Here is a 24,399-nt window from a genome sequence, read left to right as displayed (position 1 = left end):
TACTGGAAGTCTGAGCCTTGGTAATCAGACAACAGAACGAAATAAAAGGCATCCAAATGGGCAAAGAAGAAGTCAAACTTTGACTCTTTGCAGATGACATTATACTCTATGTCAAAACCCAAAAAGAGTCCACCAAAAAGTTGCGAATACTGGTACATGAATATGGCAAAGTCTCAGCATATAAAATCAATGTATAGAAGTCTGCTGCATTTCTATACACCAATAATGAAGCAGCAGAAAGAGAAATCAAGGAACCAATCCCATTTACAATTAGATCGAATACCATAAGATATCTAGGAATCAACCTAAACAAAGGGGTAAAAGATCTGAAAACTATAAAACACTTATGAGAAAATTAAAGAAGACACAAAGAAATGGAAAGCAATCTCTATCAAAATACCACCAGCCTTTTCCCCAGAGCTAGAACAAGCAAGCCCAAAATTTGTATGAAACCAGAAAAGACCCTCAATAGTCAAAGTAATGTTGAAAAAGAAAAGCAGATGGAGATATCACAATCCCAGACTTCAAGCTGTCATCATCAAGACAGTATGGTGCTGGCACAAAAATAGACACAGAGATCAGTGGAACAGAATAGAGAACCCAGAAATAGACCCACAACTTTGTGGCCAATTGGTTAACAAAGCAGGGAAAACTATCCGTGGGAATAAGACAGTCTCTTCAACAAATGGTGTTGGGAAAACTGGACAGTGACATGCAGAAGAATGAAACTGGACCACTTTCTTACACCACACACAAAAGAAAAACTCAAAATGGATGAAGCACTTAAGGTAAGACAAGAAACCATCACTTTCCTAGAAGAGAAAACAGGCAGCAACCTTTTTGACCTCAGCCACATCAACTTCTTCCTAGACACATCTCCAGATGCAACAGGAAGAAAAAACAAAATTCTACCTATTGGACCTCAACAAGATAAATCCTCTGCACAGAGAAGAACACAATAAACAAAACTAAAAGACCATCGATAGAATGAGAGAAGATATTTGCCACTGTCTTATCAGATAAAGGGCTATTATCCAAAGTCTATAAAGAACTTCCCAAAGTCTACACCCATAAAGCAAAAAATCCAGTCAAGAAATGGACAGAAGACATGGGCACATATTTCTCCAAAGAGGACGTACAAATAGCACATGAAAAGATGCTCAACATCACTCATCCTCAGGGAAACACAAATCAAAACCACAATGAGTTACTATCTCACACCAGTCAGAGTGGCTAAAAAAACAACTCAGGCAACAACAGGTTTTGGTGACGCTGCTGGGAGAGGGGAACCCTCTTGTACTCTTGGTGAGAATACAAACTGGTGCAGCACTCTGGAAAACAATATGGAGGTTCCTCAAATAGTTAAAAATACAGTCACCCTACAACCCAGCATTTGCACTATTAGATATTTATCCAAGGAAACAAAATAGTGATGTGGAGGAGCTCATGTACCCCAAATACAAACCTGCTGTTTATAGCAGCAATGTACAAAAGACAAAATGTGGAAAGATCCCAGATATCCATCAACAGATGAATGGATAAAGAAGTGGTATATATATACAATGGAATATTACTTAGCCATCCAAAAGAATGAAATCTTGCCATTTGCAAGGATGTGGATGAAACTTGAGGGTATTGGGGCGCCTGGGTGGCTCAGTGGGTTAAGCCGCTGCCTTCGGCTCAGGTCATGATCCCAGGTCCTGGGTTCAAGCCCCACATCGGGCTTTCTGCTCAGCAGGGAGCCTGCTTCCTCCTCTCTCTCTGCCTGCCTCTCTGCCTACTCGTGATTTCTCTCTGTCAAATAAATAAATAAAATCTTTAAAAAAAAAAAAGAAACTTGAGGGTATTATGTTGAGAAAAATAAGTCAGTTAGTGAAAGATAAATACCATAAGATTTCACTCATATGTGGAACTTAAGAAACAAAACAGATGAACATAGGGAATGGGAAGGAAAAATAAAATGAAATAAAAACAGAGAGGGAGGCAAACCGTAAGCAACTCTAAACTACAGAAAACAAGCTGAGGGTTGTTGGAGGGGAGGTGGGTGTGGAGAGGGATAAATGGGTGATGGGCATTAAGGAGGATACCTGTTGTGATGAGGACTGAGTGTTAGATGTAAGTGACAAACCACTAAAGTCTACTCCTGAAAAATATATACACTTTGTGCTAAATAACTTGAATGTAAAAGAAATAAATAAATAGATAATTAATTAACTAATTAATTAATCCGATAGTCCTCAAGACAAAGCAAGAAACAAAGAGCTTTGCTATCCCAGCCAAGGTCATGCTCCAGGTAAGAGGTGGAGCCAGCATTCACCCAAGGCACAGTGGCCCCAGAGACCTTGCTGTGAAGGATTTGCTGAAAACTACCTTCCAGCCCACACGTGGTAGCTGCCAAACTTTGCAGGGGACATTTCATGTTTGTTCTATTTGATCCAGTGTTTCCAGAAGCAGGACTATTTCAGGTATCAACCCCACATATTGCTATAAATGCAAGCCTCCCTATGCAGAGCAGTTTTTGTGAGCAAGTGTAGAGCCACCACGTGGCTAGATGTAGCAGTCATTGAGAATGATGCTCATGGAGAATTTTTTAGTATGTGAGTAGAGTTTAGAGGAAAGTGAGCAAAGCAGAATGCAGAACTGTCTGCCGAGTATGAGGTCAAGTCTTACTCGTGCTGGCGTGGTCAACGTTTATTACCCAGTCAATATCTTTTGCATTCATCTGCTACCCAGACACCCCAACCAAGGAGTCTTTGAAGATGCAACAAAGCAACCTGTGTCTTTAGGCTTCTGAAGTCTGGGACTGAAGGCTGTGCCTCTGATGATGCCCAGTAAATTCTTACTGCGTGATGAATGAATGGAGGAGGAAATCAGGATCACATTGGACCCATTATGTCACTGTCCTTTTAAAATTTAATTTAATTTTATGTTTTCATTGTTGCAAGATTCATTGTTTATGCACCACACCTAGTGCTTCATTCAATACGTGCCCTCCTTAATACCCACCACCAGGCTCACCCAACCTCCCACCATCCTCCTCTCCAAAACCCTCAGTTTGTTTCTCAGAGTCCACAGTCTCTCATGGTTCATCTCTCCCTTTGATTTCCCCCAACTCACTTTTTCTTTCCTTTTCCTAATGTCCTCCATGTTATTCCTTATGCTCCACTGCAACTGTTTTTCAGAACAATGTATTACTTAAAGTATAACCCATGAGAAATTATACTAGTTACCAAGCATGTTTAGATATATCCTTAAGAAAAACATACACGGGCAACAGGTCTGTAGGGGAGACAACAATATACTTCCTTAAAGCTGAGCAGCTGGGCATGCCCGACCCACTCAGGGAGGAGCAGCGCCTGCTTCATTTTTCTGTTAATCTCTCCTTCCCTGGAGAGCTCCGGTGCCTAATTAAATGATCCCTTTAAATGTGCTTGCTTAACTATAAACTTTATACTGCTTAACCAGATATATTTTGCCTTCCTTCTTGTTTATCTACAAGACATATGATTTATGCGTCTTGCCTGAGGACTTTGTGTGGGAGGACTTTCTAACTTGAATGAGCTATAAGTCATTCTGAGGAAGTGAGGGTACCTGACCCAGTACTCTGCCTTCTTCAGCTCCTTCTGACCCATACTCTGCCAGTGTAGCCTTCTTAGGCTCCTTTGTTGATTACTGTCTATATCTAATACACATGGGACTAAAGAATTGTTCAGGGTGACAGTCTTTTCTACTGTTGTCTCCTGCTCCCTTTCTCTTGCAGCTGACTTTTTGTGCCTCATTCTTCTCCTGTGCACTGTCAGGAAGTGGCATTCCAAAAGTAAGTGAAACCATATAACTGACTTGTTCTGCTTGACTTATTTCACTCTGCATAATCTCCTCCAGTCCCCTCCATGTTGATACAAAAGTTGGGTATTCATCCTTTCTGATGGAGGCATAATATTCCATTGTATATATGGACCATATCTTCTTTATCAATTCGTCTGTTGAAGGGCATCTTGGTTCTTTCCACAGTTTGACGATTGTGGCCATTGCTTCTATGAACACTGGGGTACATATGGCCCTTCTTTTCACTACATCTGTAGCTTTGGGGTAAATACCCAGTAGTGCACTGTCTTAAAGAGACTAGGTTCAGTTTGGGTTGCCACATTTTAGAGGGAATTGAGTATTTTTATTCCTGGAGGCTTCCTGGTTCTGTTAACAGGCCACAGGAAGGCAGAGGAGTGGGTGCAGCCAGTCCCCAAGGTGGCAGCTTGAAGGAATTACTACTGTGGGTAGAGAATGCCAGGCATTCCTGTTTCTGGGACTGATAACATTGGGTTGGATGCTGATGCAATATATCATACCTTGTTGACTTGTACTCCCCTATAAAGACTGCATGTCCTAGCCAAAAGGTCTTCAATCCTGAATATTTCTTTGTTTTTCCCACCCAAGTGAAGGCACAGAACTCTCATGTTTATTCTTGCCTGGGGATGTTGTGTAGGAAGACTTTCTAACTGGAATGAGCTATAAGTCATTTGGAGGAAGTAAGGGTTCCTGACCCAGTACTCTGCTTGGTGTTGGCATGCAGTAAATCTTCTAAAATATTTTCTCAATATTTGCATAGCATTTCCAAAGCATAAACATAGCCACTGTACAATTTATTAAACTTTATTTTACAGACAAGAAAACTAAGGCCCAGGGACTTAGTTTACTTTGTCAAGGTCATGAAGTAAGTAAATGTCACAGTTAGTACCATGACCTCAAATTTGTACTCCAGTTTTGCTAGTGCTGGATGCCATTTTTATGTATAATGCTTACTCTGTGTTGGCATGATGCCAGAGCTTTCATATATTCTCTACCTAAATTTTTAAAGCATCCTATCTTAGAGTACAACCACCCTCTGAATGCTCTCCAGCCTCATCTCAGGCCACCGTCCCACCAGCTGGCAGCTCCTGGAGGACACCATTGTTTTTCCTGCCCCAGAGTTAGTCTTTTTTTTTAATTATTTTATTTTTCAGTGTTGCAAGATTTGTTGTTTATACACCACATGCAGTGCTCCATGCTGTACGTGCCCTCCTTAATACCCACCACCAGACTCACCCATCCCCCACCCCGTCCCTTCCCAAACCTTCAGTTTGTTTCTCAGAGTCTACAGTCTCTCATGTTTTGTCTCCCCTCTAATTTCCTCCAATTCACTTTTCCTTTCCTTTCCTTTTCCTAATGTCCTCCATGTTATTCCTTATGCTACACAAGAAAGTGAAACCATATGATAATTGGCTTTCTCTGCTTGATTTATTTCACTCAGCATAATCTCTTCCAGTCCCATCCATGTTGATACAAAAGTTGGGTAGTCATCATTTCTGATGAAGGCATAATATTCCATTGTATATATGGACCATATCTTCTTTATCCATTTGTCTGTTGAAGAGCATCTTGGCTCTTTCTACAGTATGTCAATTGTGGCCATTGCTGCTATGAATATTAGGGTACATATGGCCCTTCTTTTTACTACAGTACTTTTGTGCCTGCTGTTTGCTCTGCTGGAAATGCTGTCCCTTGCTCTTTGCGCTGCCAGATTCTTGTCATCCTCCAGGTTTCCCCTTGAATGTCTTCTCCAACCAGGGGCCATCTCCGATCTCCCTCTCTAAGTTGATGCTCCCTGCTAGTCTCTCCCATAGCAGCATGTCTGCTTCCTTCTTGGCACTTAATACTGGGTGTATTCACACTCCTTAATTGTTTAGTTGAATCTAATTGGTCTGCTCATGGAATGAAAGGGTAAAACCCTGTCCATCTCATGCCCTGAGACGTCTAAACAGTGCCCTGCACATAGTAGGGCCTCAGAAAAGTGTGTCAAATGACATAGGAGGGGCAGAATTGAGCAGATTTCTGCATTGCACAGCAAGCTGGTGTTATCACTCTCATGAAAACAGCCTTAATGAGAATGAAATCTCTTTCTTGGAGCATCATAGATAGAGGGCTGATGACAGGAACTGGATTGAAGCAAGTTGGACATCTTGGGGTTGTTGAGCTCACCCAGGTACAAGAAGAGGGTGGCTTGAACTTATAGTGGTTTCTCTGGGGTTGGAGAGGGGATTGACCCCAGAGATATATAGGACTGTGACTGGCTGGGAGAGGGATGCAGGATGAGGGAAGGACGCTCCCAGGATCTGTCTGGGCAGTCCTCTGTCTTCTTTGCCCAGGGATGTATGGCCTGGCTGGTGACAGTGGTCTCCTGAAGGGCCTTCCATTTTGTCATATTTCTGATGCAGTAGACAGAGAACCTGGACAAAGTTGTATCCTGGGCTCACCAGTTCTCCTATGCCCATGCACTTGGGTTTGGACAGTCCCTTGGATTCCTGAATATCTATGAGCCTGACTTCCCTGAGGTTTTTTTTTTTTTTCACAACTGACAGGGTCAGCATTGGTGGGAGAATGTAGGGCTCTCCTTGTGAGTAAAGGGCTCAGACACCATGTGGGAAGGAGTCCTAGTGCCTGCATCAAAAGTTTGGGGAGCTAAGGTCCATGCATGTCCTATTTATCCAGAAGCCTCCTCTGGGAATTTCTCAGTCTGTGCATGACATGACCATCTTTCCCTTATAAATCCCATGATGCCCAATGTGGATTTTTGAGTGGGTTTCCACCAGTGGATTGGTGAGTGAGCATCTACCTTCCCTGACCTTCCTATCCCTGTCTTCTGGTGCTGACTGACCACAATCTTTCCCTGACCTTCCCTTCTCTGCTGTGTCTTTGCTCAGTCAGGCATCCCATTGACTAGAATTTGGTCTTTTAGTTAAGGTCTTTAAAGTTAAGCTGATCAGTGTGAAGACACGGGGAACACGAGAAAGCTACTGGAAGGACAGCAAGTTAGGCTCAGACACACTGTCCTTCTGGGTCTGTTGTTTTCTTGCTGGACAGGCAGCTATCTATTCCACTGGTTTCTTTTTTCTGGTAGTACTCTGACTAATATAAATTTTTGTACCAAGAATGACTCTAGAGAAATAGAATCTTAACAAGTTTTCTGACTTGGTTCTGGGTTTCATGAATTGGTTCTCTAATAGGATTATTTGGAAAGGGACGGACGACTCTATTCCCAATGGTAAAGGGCACACTGGTAGCCCAGGGTCTGATGTTGCAATACACAAGGCTTCACCATTGGATGCTGCTAATCAAAGTCTTGCAAAAGGCAAGGTTCTGGTGACCAAGTATTGGATGCCTTAAAACATGTTAGTGATACTAAGGAGCATACATAACAAGATTCACTGGATGTCCATGTTGTACTGGAGAAAGTGCAAAAAGGGAAGAACAATGTGGAGGATTCAAATTCTCAGACATAAATAAATAAATAACCTGAAAGCTTCTATGTCTGCACTGAAGATCACTCTGACCTGTAGCAACAAGCTTTAGCCAGGACCCAGATTCTGAAACTAAACCCAGATATCATCATGCCTGTGTCTGAATTATCAGCAAACTGAATTCCGTATCTTCCAGGGTATCTTCTGTTACAATGAGAACACTGAGAATCTGGAATGGGGACATATGGGAAGAGCCCCATAAAACTGGATTCATCAAACCCCTATATTCTACTGAGTCTTCTTTGCCAGTTGGGGAGGATATCTATTCCAGCTAGGCATTCCAGAACCAGAGAAATAGCCTCAAGATAGGTTTGGGTATACAGTACCAGCTAGGTGGCAATAACTAGCAGGCTTGAAGGAAGGCTCTCCAGGAAGCTGCATCTGCTTTATTTTTTTTTTTAAATTTATTTTCAGCGTAACAGTATTCATTGTTTTTGCACCACACCCAGTGCTCCATGCAATCCATGCCCTCTCCAATACCCACCACCTGGTTCCCCCAACCTCCCACCCCCTGCCCCTTCAGACCCCTCAGATTGTTTTTCAGAGTCCATAGTCTCTCATGGTTCATCTCCCCTTCCAATTTCCCTCAACTCCCTTCTCCTCTCTAACTCCCTTGTCCTCCATGTTATACATTATGCTCCACAAATAAGTGAAACCATATGATGATTGACTCCCTCTGCTTGACTTATTTCACTCAGCATAATCTCTTCCAGTCCCATCCATGTTGCTACAAAAGTTGGGTATTCATCCTTTCTGATGGAGGCATAATACTCCATAGTGTATATGGACCACATCTTCCCCATCCATTCATCCGTTGAAGGGCATCTTGGTTCTTTCCACAGTTTGGCGACCGTGGCCATTGCTGCTATAAACATTGGGGTACAGATGGCCCTTCTTTTCATTCCATCTGTATCTTTGGGGTAAATACCCAGTAGTGCAATTGCAGGGTCATAGGGAAGCTCTATTTTTAATTTCTTGAGGAATCTCCACACTGTTCTCCAAAGTGGCTGCACCAACTTGCATTCCCACCAACAGTGTAAGAGGGTTCCCCTTTCTCCACATCCCCTCCAACACATGTTGTTTCCTGTCTTGCTAATTTTGGCCATTCTAAGTGGTGTAAGGTGGTATCTCAATGTGGTTTTAATTTGAATCTCCCTGATGGCTAGGGATGATGAACATTTTTTCATGTGTCTGATAGCCATTTGTATGTCTTCATTGGAGAAGTGTCTGCTCATATCTTCTGCCCATTTTTTTTATATGATTGTCTGTTTTGTGTGTGTTGAGTTAGAGGAGTTCTTTATCCATTCCTGATTAAAATGCTTCAAAGTATAGGGATAGAGGGAACATTCCTGAACTTCATAAAATCTATCTATGAAAGACCCACAGCAAATATCATCCTCAATGGGAAAAAGCTTGCAGCCTTCCCGTTGAGATCAGGAACACGACAAGGATGCCCACTCTCACCACTCTTGTTCAACATGGTATTAGAAGTCCTAGCAACAGCAATCAGACAATGAAGAGAAATAAAAGGTATCCAAATTGGCAATGAAGAAGTCAAACTCTCTCTCTTTGCAGATGACATGATCCTTATATGGAAATCCCAAAAGACTCCACCCCCAAACTACTAGAACTCATACAACAATTCAGCAACGTGGCAGGATACAAAGTCAATGTACAGAAATCAGTGGCTTTCTTATACACTAACAATGAAAATACAGAAAGGGAAATTAGAGAATCGATTCCATTTACTATAGTACCAAGAACCATAAGATACCTGGGAATAAACCTAACCAAAGAGGTAAAGGATCTGTACTCGAGGAACTACAGAACACTCATGAAAGAAATGGAAGAAGACACAAAAAGATGGAAGACCATTCCATGCTCATGGATCGGAAGAATAAACATTGTTACAATGTCTATACTGCCTAGAGAAATCTATACTTTTAATGCCATTCCGATCAAAATTCCACCGGTATTTTTCAAAGAGCTGGAGCAAATAATCCAGAAATTTGTATGGAACCAGAAGAGACCCTGAATCACTAAGGAAATGTTGAAAAACAAAAATAAAGCTGGGGGCATCACGTTACCTGATTTCAAGCTTTACTACAAAGCTGTGATCACCAAGACAGCATGGTACTGGCATAAAAACAGACACATAGACCAGTGGAATAGAGTAGAGAGCCCAGATATGGACCCTCAACTCTATGGTCAAATAATCTTCGACAAAACAGGAAAAAATATACAGTGGAAAAAAGTCTCTGCATCTGCTTTAAATCAATGTCCAATTTATGGTGCTGTGTCTCTCATAGCCAGGACTCTCCCACCCAGGACTGAAAGGGTGGAAATAGGAGAAGCACCACTCATTTTACCCCCAGTGATTTGATCAGCAAAACTTGGAATACTTATCACTGCAAACTTATGTTATGTTGTCCTAGTGATCTTACCTCCAAAAGTAGGAGTGGTTCCACCAGGAGACACAAGAATGACTACATGACGATAACTCTGGACACTTTGGGCTCCACATGGGTCTAACTCAAAAGCAGTGACTGTACTGGATTGATCCTGATTACCAAGGGGGAAATTGCCAGTTTCCTTACCATGAAGGTGAGAAAAAATGGAGGAAACAGATGGGCATCTTATAGAACTACCTTGCCCTGTCATGAAAGTAAATGGTAAAATGCCACAGCCCAATTCAGGCAAGACTAGTAATGGCCCAGACACTTTAAGAGTGAGGGTCTGAAAAACAATCTGAAGGGTTTGAAGAGGTGGGGGGGTGCGAGGTTGGGGGAACCAGGTGGTGGGTATTAGAGAGGGCACGGACTGCATGGAGCACTGGGTGTGGTACAAAAACAATGAATACTGTTATGCTGAAAATAAATTTTAAAAAATGATTAAAAAAAAAAGAGTGAGGGTCTGGGTCATGGCACCAGGCAAAAAGCACAACCAGTTGAGGTGCTTTCACAGGGCAAACAACCAAATGGGTAGTGGAAGAAAGCAGTTATAAATGCTAAGGATGGCCATGTCCTAGGTTATAGAAATAAAGAGGGTAATTATTTCTAGCATTTTCCTGCTTTGTTATGAATATGATTATGCATCTGTGCACATGGGTGTCAGAAATTTTCTTTCTTGTCTTATATCGTGCACAGAAACAGAAACAGACATGTGGTACTAATAGTTAACTTTGTATCATAGCATGTAGGTCACAGGATTTCAGGGAGAAGAGAGAATACCCTCCAATGACTTTGCTTTGTGATTGGGGAAAAGGATCAACACGCATTCAATCAGATGAAGGTTAGTTGGTAGACATGTGACTTTATTATACTTAATTTTCAGATTAAGTATGGTTTAATGGAATGTGTGAATGATAAGAGGACAAATGGTAGACTGCGATGAGTAGTGTTATGTGTCAACTTGGATTGGCTGGAGTCCCCATTATTCAATTAAACAAAAGTCTAGATGTTGCACCAAAAATTTCATGGGTACTGTTAGCATCTGTAATCAATTGCATTTAAGAACAGCATATTTCCTTGATAAATGGGGAGGCCTAATCCTCTCAGTGAATAGCCTGAAGAGCAGACATTTAGAAGGTAGAAAATGCAAGAGAAGAGACTCTCCCTTAGAGGTTCTGTAATACCTTTGTTTTGCCAGGGAGACCCATTTCATATTTCTGATCTCCTAAGCTACAAGATCATCAGCTTGTGCTCTTTTAAGGAACCAAGCCTATTTAATGCAGTTAAGCAGCAAGGAACACACAACCAGGCAGACAGGAACAGCAACAGGGAGAGAGCAGACAGCCTGGGGGACAGGCAGCTGATCATGACTTACATGGATAGTCAGAGCTACAACCGGGTAAAAGAAAGGTAACAGGCAAACAGGTAGAAATCTTGGGAAAGGGTGCGATGGAGAAGGGCAGACAGTCTGATGCACAAGAGGAGGAGAGCAGGAGGCTGGCAGTGGGCAGAGTGAAAGCAGGAAGTGCACAGAAGACAGCAGACTGGAGAAACTGACAGGAAGACATGATGGTAGGCAGGAGGCCCTTGGGGCTCATCCTTTCCCCCACAAGGGTTAGAGGAGCTTCCTGAGATGCAGGTGGATCCCATTCTTGGACATCAGCACAATTTTTGGAGTGGGAACAGGGAGCCTGAAAGGATCTGGGGCCAGCTCAAAGTGGAGCAGGGTCAGGGCCACCGCCACCTTCATCTCGTTCATGGCAAACTGCTTCCCGATGCAGTTCCTGGGTTAGGGAGGGAAAAGGAAATAAGAAGTGGCATCAAACCCCCTGCCAGGAACAGCACTTTCAGGGCCCTCGGCCCAGCCTAGATCCATTTTCCTCAAGACACACGCACATCTCTACATGTACGTACCCTTGCTCATTTCACACTCTATCCTTGACCATTGACAAAGCCTACACTCTTCCAGGATTAGCTCCTACTCTTATCTGTGCTCTCAGTAAGCCTGATATCCCATTACAAGAAGGTCAGCACCTTGAGCCTCAGGGCCAAGTCAAGTGATCAGTAAAACAGTTAATTATTAAGTTGTTCACTCTCTGCACAGGCCATTTCTGGTTTCACAATGCAGAGCAGGACAGGGCACCATAGTGGGTGGGCTGGGTCATCCTTCAGGCCCTAACCATCTGGGGCACACAGGGGTCCAGATGCTCAAAGGACAAGGCAGAGTTGGGTAAGGAAGTCAGAATGGCACAGAGAATATTCTGCAGGGGCAGAGCCTTAGTGACACTCAACTTGCTGCACCATCTGCTTGACAGGTTGTGTCCAGACTCCTGCCTCCCCCTCAGCCCTTCAGTTAACCAGCTACTGTAGTCTTCCAATTCTACTGCAGAAATGTCTCTGCTTGCCATCCCTCTACCTCCTCACCCAGACTTTTCTGTCTGCTGCCTCCACTTCCTCTCCTGAAGCCCCAGCCAGGCTCAGAGCCTCCCATGCCCTCCATCACAGGTACAACGTGTCCACATGCCTCAGCTGACATCAAAGTCCTCTCTCGGTTGTTGGCTCACTCACTTTTCACCTGTTCAACTCCTCCTCTTCCCAGCTCAGCTCCTGCTGAGGAGATCCCAGAGAATGCTCTCCCTCTACCTCTGCCTGTCACATGCTCAAGGCTAAGGGCAATGCCAGCCTGCCCTCACCCCCACCTCTGCCCACTGTGCCTCTTCACTCCTGGACCCTAACATCACCCTAATACTTTACACAAGGACACATCACTTTCCAGAGTCAGACAGTGCCAGGAACATAGAGTTTCCTACAGTTGGGTCAATTATTAAATGAGTGAGTTAATGAAAAGAAAGGAAGGAAGGAAGGAAGGAAGGAAGGAAGGAAGGAAGGGAGGGAGGGAGAAAAGGAGGGAAGGAGAGAGGGTGGAAGGAAGTAAGGAAAGAAGGGAGAAAGAAGAAAGAAAGAAGGAAGGAAGGAAAGAAGAAAGAAAGAAGGAAGAAAGAGGAAGGAAGGAAGGAAGGAAGGAAGGAAGGAAGGAAGTCTCTTTTGAGTGGAGGCATTAATTTCTTGACTGTGAACTCCTGAGGCAAGGGCACAATGCCATCTCATAGCAGAGGATTTGGCACACAGAGACAGACTTAATAGGCAGTCTTAAAACTGAATGATGTCTACTGAACTGAAAAAACCCACCTTGAATGGAATAAAATATGAGTAACCATTAATTCTGAGCTAGGAACTGAGCTGTCTACCCCTCTCCTCTCTCTACTGGCAGCCACATGACTTGCACCAATGTCTAGGAGGAAGGACTCAATCCCAGGGAGAAACAAATTCTGGAGCCAGTATCTGGAAGCACAATTTGCTTAAAGATGTTGTGTGAAATTGGGTTCACTCTGTATGTGAAGGATTGACAGATTTCTGTATTTGGAAAATAACATTTTTCTAGGAACTGCTTACAAAGTTTCCTGCGGTTACTATTTATAGTACACTCCCAGCAGCACTGGAGGATTTCACAGCAGCCACTCTGGAAAATAGTCATCCCACTGAACAGCCACCTCACGTGTGCTTTACATTTTACACACCAAGTAACCTTCAAATGTCACATGTCGTATATATACAACAAACTGGATTTTCTCCCAAAAGCAATTTAATGTCCTCCTTTTAAAATAATTGCCCATTTGATTGATTGGACTCTAAATGCAATATTAAGGTATGTAGAGCCCAGATCATATGTAATGTTTGGACAACTGGGAAAATTGTCAAGTGTACATGACCAGTACCATAGAGTCAATAATTCATTTGGTTGGTGAAAATACAGCAACAACACAGATTAGTCCAGTACCTTATGAAGCCCCTAAGAGACAGTAGGAACATTTCCTGTGTATGGCTGAAATATTTGAGGCATGCAGGAAGCTGAGTATGGAAACACATGCAATGTAGTCAATGGTGCAGTGTGGAGGCAGAATGGGGAGTTGAGTAGAAAAGCCTGGTTTGAGAATGCGTGCAAAAGAAATCTTTTGATTCGCTCCTGACTTTGATATCGACAACACTTGGAAATTACATGTGAGAAAATCTAATTCTGTAGAGTCATACTCATAAAATGAAAAACTCACAAGAATACCCTGAGCTATGGAACACCCACTGACACTGAATTGTGGCTGGAGATTGGGTAAGAGCAATGGTTCAAAGTCTCCATGGCATTCAATGATTACCAACTTTCTTTGCATAGAGACACACACCTCTCTCCCAACACTCCAACATGACAGGGCATATCTACAGAAACCCGCATAAATATAGCAGGTCACAAGCCTCAGCCACCCCTCCTCCTGTCCTGGTACAAGTGCCTCACCTTGATCCTCCTGAGAAAGGCAGGAAAGCATGGCTGTGTCGAGAGGAATCTGGTGCAAACCGGGAAGGGTCAAACACCTGCAGAGGGAGCACCAGGGCCAGGACAAGTGTGGTCAAGCCCTTCCTTCCAATCATCCAAGGGACAGCACACCCAGAGGTGGGACAGGAAGAGGGTTTGGTCTGGAGAGGTCATCCCACCTCCTCCTCCCAAGGTCATCATACCTCTGGGTTTGGCCACACCTTTGGGTTGTGGTGAAGGGCATAAAAGGAGAGCAAGACTAAGAATCCTGTGGGGCAGAAGAAAGAAGACTGATCACACATGCCTGTGGAGCCCAGGTGCATCCACACACAGCTTGGCAGCCATCGTGAGAGCCTTTCTTATCACTGTGAATGGAATGACAGCATTGCAGGAGAGGTGGGACAGACATAGCACAATAGGTATGCACGTGTGCACAGGTTGGTAGATTAACCATGACCAGGGTTTGGCCACACCTTTGGGTTGTGGTGAAGAGCATAAAAGGAGAGCAAGACTAAGAATCCTGTGGGGCAGAAGAAAGAAGACTGATACACATGCCTGTGGAGCCCAGGTGCATCCACACACAGTTTGGCAGCCATCGTGAGAGCCTTTCTTATCACTGTGAATGGAATGACAGCATTGCAGGAGAGGTGGGACAGACATAGCACAACAGGTATGCATGTGTGCACAGGTTGGTAGATTAACCATGACCAGGCTGAAGAGCAGGGAAGAACTGCAGGCTTACTTTTTGGAGCAACTCAAGGGACAACTCACATCAAGTACCATCCATGAGCCCTTGGGGAATATCCATGAACACGTCCATACTCACAACAACCCTCCAGTGAAGGCTCACATCTCCATTGTTCCATGAGGGACCTGAGCCTCAGAGAGGCTGAGCAACTTGTCTCTGACCACCCAGCTAGGATGTGGCAGGGCTGGGATTCAGAGTAGAGGGGAGCCGAACAGCGGCTTCCAGCCATGGCAGGAATATCAGATCTGGTCATCACTACTCTCTGCCATCCTCCTGAGGGCTCCCTGGAGAGTGGACCATCTGAGCCATGATGGTGAATTCTCTGATCTTTCTCATTAGCATAGACTCTATAAGGAAAGACCGCCTATCTCCCTGCTCTGTCTGATGGTCTCTCAGGCACTCAAATCTCATAGTACCATAATATTAGGTCAAAACCCAAAGCTACATTCAGAGGCTGTCATGTATTTGTTTCTTGGATTAAACTCTGTGGGAATCACGCTGTATACATCATCTAAACAACAGGAAATACTGGTTTTCTTGAGGGAGAAATGACTCTGAAAGACATGCACCAACTGCCCAGAACATGTGGATTTCTGACCTCACACACGATCCTGTTGAGTGTTTATGGAGGGAGAGTGGGGAAGTTCACACCTTTGGGTAAGGAGCGTCCATCAGGGAAGGTGATGGGCTTGCTGAGCTCTCTGCCAACACCTGGAACTGGTGGATAGAGTCGCAGTGCCTCCTTGATGCACATGGTGGTGTAGGGCATCTGTTCCAGGTGGCCCCTAAAACAAAGCTGTCCCTGAAGGGCAGGCAAGGTCCTGGCAACCAGGGAATTCTCTACTTGAGGGGACAAGGCCTCCCGTCTCATGAGCACTCACCAGGTAATGGAGGCACCATCCCCCAGGAGGCTCTGGATCTCCTCCCGGCATTTCTGCTGATGCTCTGGGTGTGTGGCCAAAGCATAGAGGATCCAGGAGATGCCACTGGCTGTGGTGTCATGGCCTTCAAACATGAAGGTGTCCACTTCCGCACGGAGGTCCTTATCAGAAAAGCTGCTCTTGTTCTCCATCTGGGAAGACATGGAGAGAGGGCAGGGTTTGAGTTTGACCCCCTCCTCCGCACTTGTAGGCAAAGCCTCAGGCCTTCCCTGTCACACTCACTTGGGCAAAGAGGAGGATGTCTAGGAAGTCCAAGTGCCTCTTGCTCCTGACCTTCTCCAGGTTTCCCTCCTCCTGCAGCTGAGCCTTCCTCAGCTTGATCACTCGGTCTGTCCAGAACAGTGTTCCCAGGCAGAGCTGAATGCTCTGGGTGCCCAGACACAGACACTCACAGTACCCCAGTCAGGGTGCCAGGTGGATCAGGAGGAGTGTGGGAGTGGGTGTGTTTGTTGGGGTGCGAGCTCTAGCACCAGGTGCTTGCAGGTCATCACTCCCCTCAGCAGCACAGCCCAAGAGGTTCTGTTTGAATGCTGCTGGCAGGGGCTCTCATTCAGCCTTCACCCATGGGGTGACACATGTAGCTGCTTGCATAGCACCTGGCACCCTAACCCCTGCACCAGAGGAGTACCTGGGTGGGTGTTTCCCAGGTCCTGGAAGGGAAGCCAGGGGCAAGACTCAGCTTGAGGGTCAGGGCCAGTCCCTTTGGGATGTGCCTGATGAAGGAGGGGAGCTTCCCAGAGGGCAGATACAACCTGTGTGTTGATGGGCAAGCTGGCAGGCCCGGTGGTTCCAGCGGCCTTCAGGGGTCAGCCTGTAGATGATGTCTTTCTGGTAGAAAACATTCCTTATCCAGGAAAGCACCAGGTTGTTCAGGTCCCGAATGGCTTTAAGGTAGGACTGGGAGTACCTGAAAAGGGAGGATGCAGAATGGACTGGATGGATGGAGGCATTTGACCTGGAGTGTGGTGGGCCTGTGTATGGAGCATTCCTCAATCAACGGGAGAGACAACTCTAGGCATTTGTCATGTCGTTCTTATACCCTCGAGACTCTTAGCCATTTATGAGGGTCAGGGGCATCCAGGTTTCTTCCTGGAGCAGGGAGCAGGGTCTGTGCCTAATGAAGGCTTGGCATGGGCTTAATCTGACTGTGGCCTGGGGCTCTCTGCAGAATGTGACTCTTTGGACTGGTAAACATCCAAGCTGTGCTAACTGCCTTTCAGATAGTCCATCCCAGTTGGTAAGAATAGGACCCTGCAACTAAGGATTTCACTGACCTGTCTGCCTGTTTGTTGCCCTGGTAGCTGAAGGCACACTTCATAAGGGTGTCCAAAGTCATCAAGGAGATGTGTCCAAAGATCTCCAGAGATGAGTTCTGGCTGAGGAGCTCCTCCCATTTGCCCTGTGGTAGAGGGACACATGTATCTTTCGCTACTCCTCCAGAAGGCCCATGCTGACAAGGCTAGAGGCTCTATCTGCCTCTCCAAATATTCTGATGGGATGCCCTCACTTTCTAATGCAGTTGTGTTTCATCAGTTTAGGACCATATAGACATGTGTTTGTAATATGGTGAGTATTTTCTCAGAATGTAGTCTGAGAAAGTTAGTTAATTGTTTTTTAATTAATCATGATCTCTTACCATCTGACTTAGAAAGAAGTTTGGTGGTAACCACCTTTTAGCGGAACAGAAAACATTGTTTCTCAGGGAACTAAGGGGCAACATTTTGTGTCTTGGGGTTGATGTTCACATGAAAAACAGGTGAAGTCCCAATTTAGGGAGCAGGGGTCAAGGCAAAGGAAAGATCAAGGGACTAAGACTGGGGTTTCTGAAGAAGGGATATCAGGGACTTCAGTTCCTCTTATTCAACAAAGGTCAGCTGAGCACAGTGAGTGAGAAATAGGGTCAGGCTCAGAGGTGATGTTATGGCAAGGCCCAGCCCCGGAGGGTAGAGACTTGGTCTCCATTTCCCTCAAAGGAGTGGCTAAAATCCCATCAGAAGCCTTCAGTCACAGCCCAGAGCCTACCTGAGTGACATTTCTGGATGTCCACCTTGCCACTGAAGCTGCTACTGTCCAGGCTAGCCAGGGGTAGTTTGTCCTGTTGTCTAGGGGCATTGACTACTCTTCCTGTCCAAGTCAAAGACATGGAAGTGGGACAAGAAGAGACCCTTTATTCACCATGACTATCTCTCCTGTGGGCCGTGAGCAAAGAGTGGATGAAAATGGTGCCTGGGTGTTTCCCCATCCCATCCATAATCAGGGGGCCCTTTCTCATAGTATGGTATAAATGGGTAAATCCAGAGGCCATGTCTAATAGATGTCTGAGGGACACAGCTGTCTGAGAGTGGACTTTCTGTGTGAGTGTGCAGGTGAGCAGGGGTTGAACTTACCAGCATCACTTGGACAGAGTCGGCCATGAGCCCCACATAGGGCTTCAGGATGTCATAGTGGAAGGCTGGGGTCAGCATTCTCCGGTGCTGGAACCATGTCTGCCCATTCAACAGGAGCAAACCATACCCTGGACCACAATGGGTGTGTGTGGGGGGAAGGAACCTCCCAAGAGTTGACTGGGAACAACTGGGGAGGAACCCAGGGTGTCAGAAGAAGGGCATCCTGGACAGGGCAGGAAAGGACAGTGCATGTCAGGAAGGGGGCTTCCCAAACCCTGGTGCACAGCTGTGAGATCGAGGTTGAAACAGAGCAGCACTGGTTAATGGAGAACTTCAATAAATACTTAGTCTGAGATCATTATAGAGGACTGAGAAGTGATGTGGGAGAAACTGAGCTGCAGGAGGGCTCCCCTACCATTAGGAAGGGGTGAGGTTTTTATCTGAAGAAGAGAAAGAAAGCTGAGTGGAGTGACTGTGGTGCTGGTCACCTCATATTTATCTGGGCCAAATGGATATTTGTTGGCAACCTAAGAAGAAGGTGAACCGTAGTCCTTGTTAAATATACTTACCTATCCAGGGAGCCATGAATCTGTAAGAACCATCAGATTTTGGGTCTGAAAGTAAGAAAGGCATTACAGGAAACTTGAGGTGACCAACGAAGACAGGCGGCCCCCGGGAGGTAGCTGTGGTCTAGACCATTGTCCCCCATCCCTTCCTGATGATTGTCAGCTGGCAATTTGTGTTAATCCACCTCCCACTTGCCTTCCAACCAGGACTCTCTGTCTTTCCTGATAGTTACTATAGGCTCGGGAAAGCAGACTGAGTGTCCCACCACAGAGTCCTAGGGAGTAGGAAGTTGAATCAGTAAGAAATATAGTTTCTGTCCTCTGTGCTAGTGACAAGACAGCAGCTTGTCCAGTGGGTTTTTTGTTTGTTTTGTTTGTTTGTTTGTTTTCTTACTTTTTTTGTTTTCTTTTTGATTTTTGATTTTTTATGGTGGCTCAGTCATTCCACATGGCAGCACAGGCAACAGATTGGGGTTCCACGCAAGCCATCTTGAATAAAAAATTATCTGGAGTTCTGGGATCACACCATTGTGGTGAAGAAAGTTAGAAAGAAAGAAGGAAAGAATCAAAGGTGGAAAGAATGAAAAGTGGAAAGGAGAGAATGAAAGCAGGAAGGAAGAAGGAGGAGAGAGGGAAGGAAGAAAGGATGGAAGGAAAGAAGGAAGAAGGGAAGGAGTGAAGGAAAGAAGGAGATTAAGAATGAAAGAAAGAAAGAGAGAGAGAAAGAAAGAAAGGAGGAAAGAGGGAAGGGAGGGAGGAAGGAAGGAAGAAGGGAGGGAGGGAAGGAAGGAAGGAAATTTAAAAAGAATGAAAGAAAGAAAGAAAGAAAGAAAGAAAGAAAGAAAGAAAGAAAGAAAGAAAGAAAGAGGAAGGAAGGAAGGAAGGAAGGAAGGAAAATAAAAGAAAAGAAAAAAGAAAGGAAAGAAGGAAGGAAAGAAAGAAGGAAGGAGAAAGCAAAAGAGGTAATTTCTTACACGTGTTTATACTTTCAAATTGAGTAACTGTATTTGGGTTTCTGCTAGTCTTCGGCTGGAAGAATGGCAGGTAGAGGATCAGATATTTATGACTGAGCCAGCAGTCTCTCTTGAAATATCACAGTACCCCAGGAATGTATCCAAGAGGGAAGAACCCCTCCAACAGACAAGTGGGTTTGCACTCACCTGATCGCCCCAGGATCACCTTCATGTAGTCTGGGTCATAGACTACGAGGCTAACCCTGCTCCCCCATAGCCATCGAGGACTGGCGCATGGATATTTCTCTGCCCTTTTCTGAAGCTCTTGTAGCTCCTGACCATTTTGGAGCTGTAACCAAGGGAAAGACAAATCAATAAAATCTTGTTTCCTCTTTAGGTCCAGTGCTTGGAGAGGGGGTGGAGGGTAGGATGCCCACATGAAGATATTTCTGGATATCGGCAGTGATTAGGAGTTTGGAAATGTTTCTGATGAGCAAGGCTCTGATAGGGATTCCAGATTCATGGAACTTACACTCTAGTGGGAGTAGAGGTGGGAAAGTCAATCATGCCCTATACTGAGATGTGTTGTCCAATGACTTAAAGAGGCTTCTCTGTGCTCCCAGGTCATGTCTATCGCTGCGGCTGCCCTTTCCCTTGGATCCAGTGCAGGGACTGCATCGTGGGAGCCTCTTACCATGAAGCTATGTTACCTCATCCTCCAGGGTCCCTCAAACCCGTGCAGCAGGGGCTCCTGGGGAATCCTGTCTCAGCACAGCTGCCTGCCTCCTTTCCAATTGCTTGCTCTCCAAGCCAGTTGGCTTCCAGAAACTCCTGCTCCTGGGTTGTGTCAGTAGTTCCTCTGGGGACCCCAAGCAACTAGATGGTGTTCTGCCTGGCTCTTCCTCTCTCTTTGGGTCGCTCTGACACCCACTGGTCTGTCAGCTTTCCAGAAAACTGCTTGGGACACCCATCTCTTCCTGAGCAGGTGTGGCCAGGGCCAGGTCAGACTCTTGTAGAGGAGATGGTGCCCATAGTTTCAGTGGCAGTAACTCTGTAGGCTGATACTCAGTGTCTACTGGCTTTTAGGCTGTGGCCACTCACACGGGAAGTGCTCCATGACAGCTGTTTCACCTGGTTCCTCAAGGGAACTGGGGTCATAAAAAACGTCCCCAAAGAGGGATACAATGACAGTGGAAAGAAAATAAAGGGTCAGCACAGGCAATCAATTGTCAGGTGCTGTGGGCTGTGCTGACCTGTGGTCTCCAAGACAGAGGGGAGGATCTGGGAAAAGTTGAAGTTGTTCGGTCATGGATTTCCAAACAAGAGTTCCCCTTTCATGGTTCCTGACTGGTTTCAGCCCTATTTAGTACAGCAGGTTTGGTAACCTACAAACATGCTTGTCCTTTATGGGCATTACCATTATATTTAATTTTTAGAATTAGGGTATAACTGTGACCTTTGATCTGTGCCAGGTGACATTCGGAGATTAGTGTAACTGACACAGGACTATACTCATCATCATCATCTTCATCCCCAGTTTACAGATGAGGAAACAGAGGGATAGAGCAAGTATTTGAAGTATGTGGCAGAGCTAGGGTAGAATCCAGGTAGCTTGGCTCAGAGCCCATATGCTTCCCTGTCTCACTTATCAATTGTCACCTGGCCTGAAAGATTAACTTTAACCTACTGCACATGGCAATCTAATTCCTGACTTAGCCAATAACAGAGGTACCGAATAAATGAAGTCTCAGATTTGTAGGAGGAAAAAAAACTGGCTGCAATATATTAGGCCAGCAGAAGCTGAGGGCTGATTGGGCACTGGGGGTAATAGGAGTTATGGAAGTAGAACTCGTGTGCTTACAGAGTCTCCATACCATCCACATAATGGGAGTCAGTGGAGGAAATTTTAGTGGTTGCTTAGGTCAACTAGCTCAGAAAGGTGACAACTGCATCTAACAAAAGGTCTCAATTTCTCCAAATGGATAATCTGGAAGTCATCAGTGCAACAATTTGCATGAAGAAACTGGCCTATGACTATCTCCCTGTGGCTGATGTGAAGTTTCTGTCTTTGGCTCCATTCAGCTGAAATTGCTTGACTTCCTCAGCAACATCCCCGGGCTAGGCTTGTTCAATCCACACACCACAAGACAGACCCTCCTCACATGTCCCCACTTGCTGATTCCCTGCTGAAGGACCAGTACTGACAGAGCTGGAGAGTAAGTATCATCTCCAATCTAGCTGCAAGCTGCTCCTTCCTCTGTCATTCCACAACCTGCTCAGGCATCTCTTGGGGTCAGCTCTGTGCTGGTAACTGGGTACTGGAAGGAGGTGACATCCTCAGCCCAAGGAACCCACAGTACTGTGGTTGGGGAAGGAGAACTAGGAGGTAAACAGATTCTTTTAATGGTGCAACTCAATGTCAATACTCTTTATCTGCCCCATCCTGGAAAACTTCTCTCTCATGAGTGCCAGTAACTTGTCAGGGTTTTAACACTGAAATCACCAGTCTGGAACATCTCATAGTCTCAGGCAAACCAAGCTGGTTGGTTCCTTGCACCGGACATGACCCCCAATCTGGCAGGTGAGCCTGTTTTCCAGGGACCTGACACCTGATTCCTGTCTATGGTCTCCATAAGCTGTGAACCCCTCTGCTATCTGTGTTCCCAAGCAGCTCAGGGCTAGGCTTCAAGGATGGGATTGAGTGGCCAGGACAGGGGAGCATTAGGAAGGGTGTTCTGAGAGAGGAGCTCGGGCTCCTCAGCTAGGAGGGGAAGACTCAGGAAGGAACAGCCATCATCCTTAAGGTGCAGTGTAACCGTCTCTCAAAACAAGGTAGTGCTTAAAATATAACCCATGAGAAATTGAACTAGCCTGGCAAGCATGCTTAAATGTTACCTTAAGAAGAACATGCATTATCAACAGGTCTCTGGGGGAGAGGATGATTTATGTATTGGAAGCCAAGCAGCCGGGAATTCCTGGCCCCGCTCAGGGTGGAATACCGCCTGCTTCATTTTTGGATGTTACTCCCCTGCCTCAGAGACAGCCTACCGTTAATCAGTTATCAAGATAATCCCCTTAAATGTTCTTGTTCAATCATAAATTCTATACTGCTTAACCATGTATATCCTACTCTCCTTGCTTATCTATAAGATTTGAAATCAATGTATAACTATATTCTTTCTATTTATCTACAAAGCATATGGTTAATGTATAACCCTCTCTGCTCCTTTGTTAGTTGTTATCTTGTTTCTAATAAATACGAGATTGAGGTGTTGTTTGGGGCGACAGTCTTCTCTACTGTCAACCCCTGCTCCCTTTCTCTTGCAGCTGACTTATTTCTGCCTCATTCTCCCATGGGCCCTCGAAGCAGCAGGGCAGGACTGCATTACAACCTGCAGATCTACTTAAGGAAAGAGGGTGAGACCAGCCTGAGGGCACCAACAAAGGCTTCCTTCCAGCAGGGAGCTCCTGAGAGTGGAATGAGGAGCCAAGATCTGAGCAGTAAGCTGGGTGTTCCCCCAAGGCACATATGCTAGTCACACGAGAAACCTATGTGGGATGCATCTGATGACCAGGATGATGCTCTAAAGCCCTGGATGCCCAGCCTTCCCACTCCCCTCCAGCCCCTCTTACCTCATGCATGTGCCCGAAGAGCCAGTGGGAAGGAGGGGACGGGAACTCCTGGACTGCTCTGAGCAGCCACTGCCTGTGCAGGTATAGCTGTGCTGCCTTGAGCAGCAGCAAAACCAGCCCTAGCACGGAGGCCACTTGCAGGAGCCCAGAGACACCGCCCAGGAATCTGATGACATCCAGCACAGAGACACTCATGGTGCTGACTTTCCCTGACTGTCCCTGTGTTGCTGACCTTCCCTGAGCATCCCAGCCCAGACAGTCAGGGGAGGATGGCCCTGCCCACCTGGAGGGAGGGTGAAGGGTGAGGGCAGGGCTTAGACTGTACTTCTAAAGTTCATTAACTGTGAGGATGGGAAACTGTGGGAGGAAAGCTTTCTCAGCAGACAGAGATAATGGCTAGGCACATTCCCACTTTCTCCTCTCCCTGTTATTCAACAAATATTTCAGGGGCACCAACTCTGTGCCAGGCAGGTGCTATATGCGGGACACAGCTGCCAGCAAACATGAATCCTGACAGCAGACATGAATCCTGTCTGCAAAAACTTCACAGTCTAGATTACCAAATATTCAGGAAGTGGGTTTGGTTTGATTATTATCCCATTTCTGAGAGGAAAACACTTACAGAGAGCTAAAGTGATGTGACCAGAGGAAAACCACCATTGAGAGTGTCAGCTGGGATTACAGTCAGGGTTTCCAAACTGTTTGCCTCAGCTGCCTCTGCATTATTCTCCACACTTGTCATACTCCATGATTCAGTGATGTGCGCTGACTGTGCCTGCAGGCAGATCCCCAACCTCACACTCAGGAGGCCCAGTGCAGGGCTCGCTGATGACATATGAAGCCAGCCAGTCATACTCTCTGAGCCTCAGGTTCTCCTTCTCTAAGGGGATAATCATCCCCTTCCCAAGGTCCTCCCCGGAATGCTCATTCAGTCACGCATTTACTCACTCACGCACTCAGCAAATGTTTCCTGAGTTCACATTCTGGGAGATAAAGGCAGAGAACTAACATAGTACAGGAAAACATG

At 45.5% G+C, this 24,399-nt stretch overlaps 1 protein-coding gene across 3 annotated transcripts; it reads right to left on the bottom strand.

Moving 5' to 3' along the window:
* Nucleotides 1–11,297: 11,297 nt before the first annotated feature.
* Nucleotides 11,298–23,567, bottom strand: LOC111142984 (cytochrome P450 4A11-like). Of its 3 annotated transcripts, none has more exons than XM_022496359.1 (12): nt 23,373–23,567; nt 19,947–20,088; nt 18,790–18,834; nt 18,221–18,348; nt 17,108–17,232; nt 16,586–16,740; nt 16,056–16,162; nt 15,774–15,964; nt 15,544–15,677; nt 14,348–14,412; nt 14,127–14,203; nt 11,298–11,565 (listed from the first exon to the last, which is right to left on the bottom strand). In XM_022496359.1, the coding sequence occupies exons 1-12, from the start codon at nt 23,565–23,567 to the stop codon at nt 11,397–11,399; spliced, it is 1,533 nt and encodes a 510-aa protein (XP_022352067.1). In that variant the 3' UTR covers nt 11,298–11,396. The 3 variants fall into 3 exon arrangements, with proteins under 3 accessions (XP_022352067.1, XP_022352068.1, XP_022352069.1); XM_022496360.1 differs by having other exon boundaries at nt 16,586–16,644; XM_022496361.1 differs by lacking the exons at nt 11,298–11,565; nt 16,586–16,740 and having other exon boundaries at nt 13,704–14,203; nt 15,544–15,713; nt 15,928–15,934.
* Nucleotides 23,568–24,399: the final 832 nt, after the last annotated feature.

The sequence above is a fragment of the Enhydra lutris genome, unplaced genomic scaffold (genome assembly GCF_002288905.1).
Source record: "Enhydra lutris kenyoni isolate GAN:26980312 unplaced genomic scaffold, ASM228890v2 scaffoldscaffold9, whole genome shotgun sequence".
Lineage (NCBI taxonomy): Eukaryota > Metazoa > Chordata > Mammalia > Carnivora > Mustelidae > Enhydra > Enhydra lutris.
Note: the sequence above shows the minus strand (reverse complement) of the source record. Positions and strands in the feature narration are given on the sequence as shown.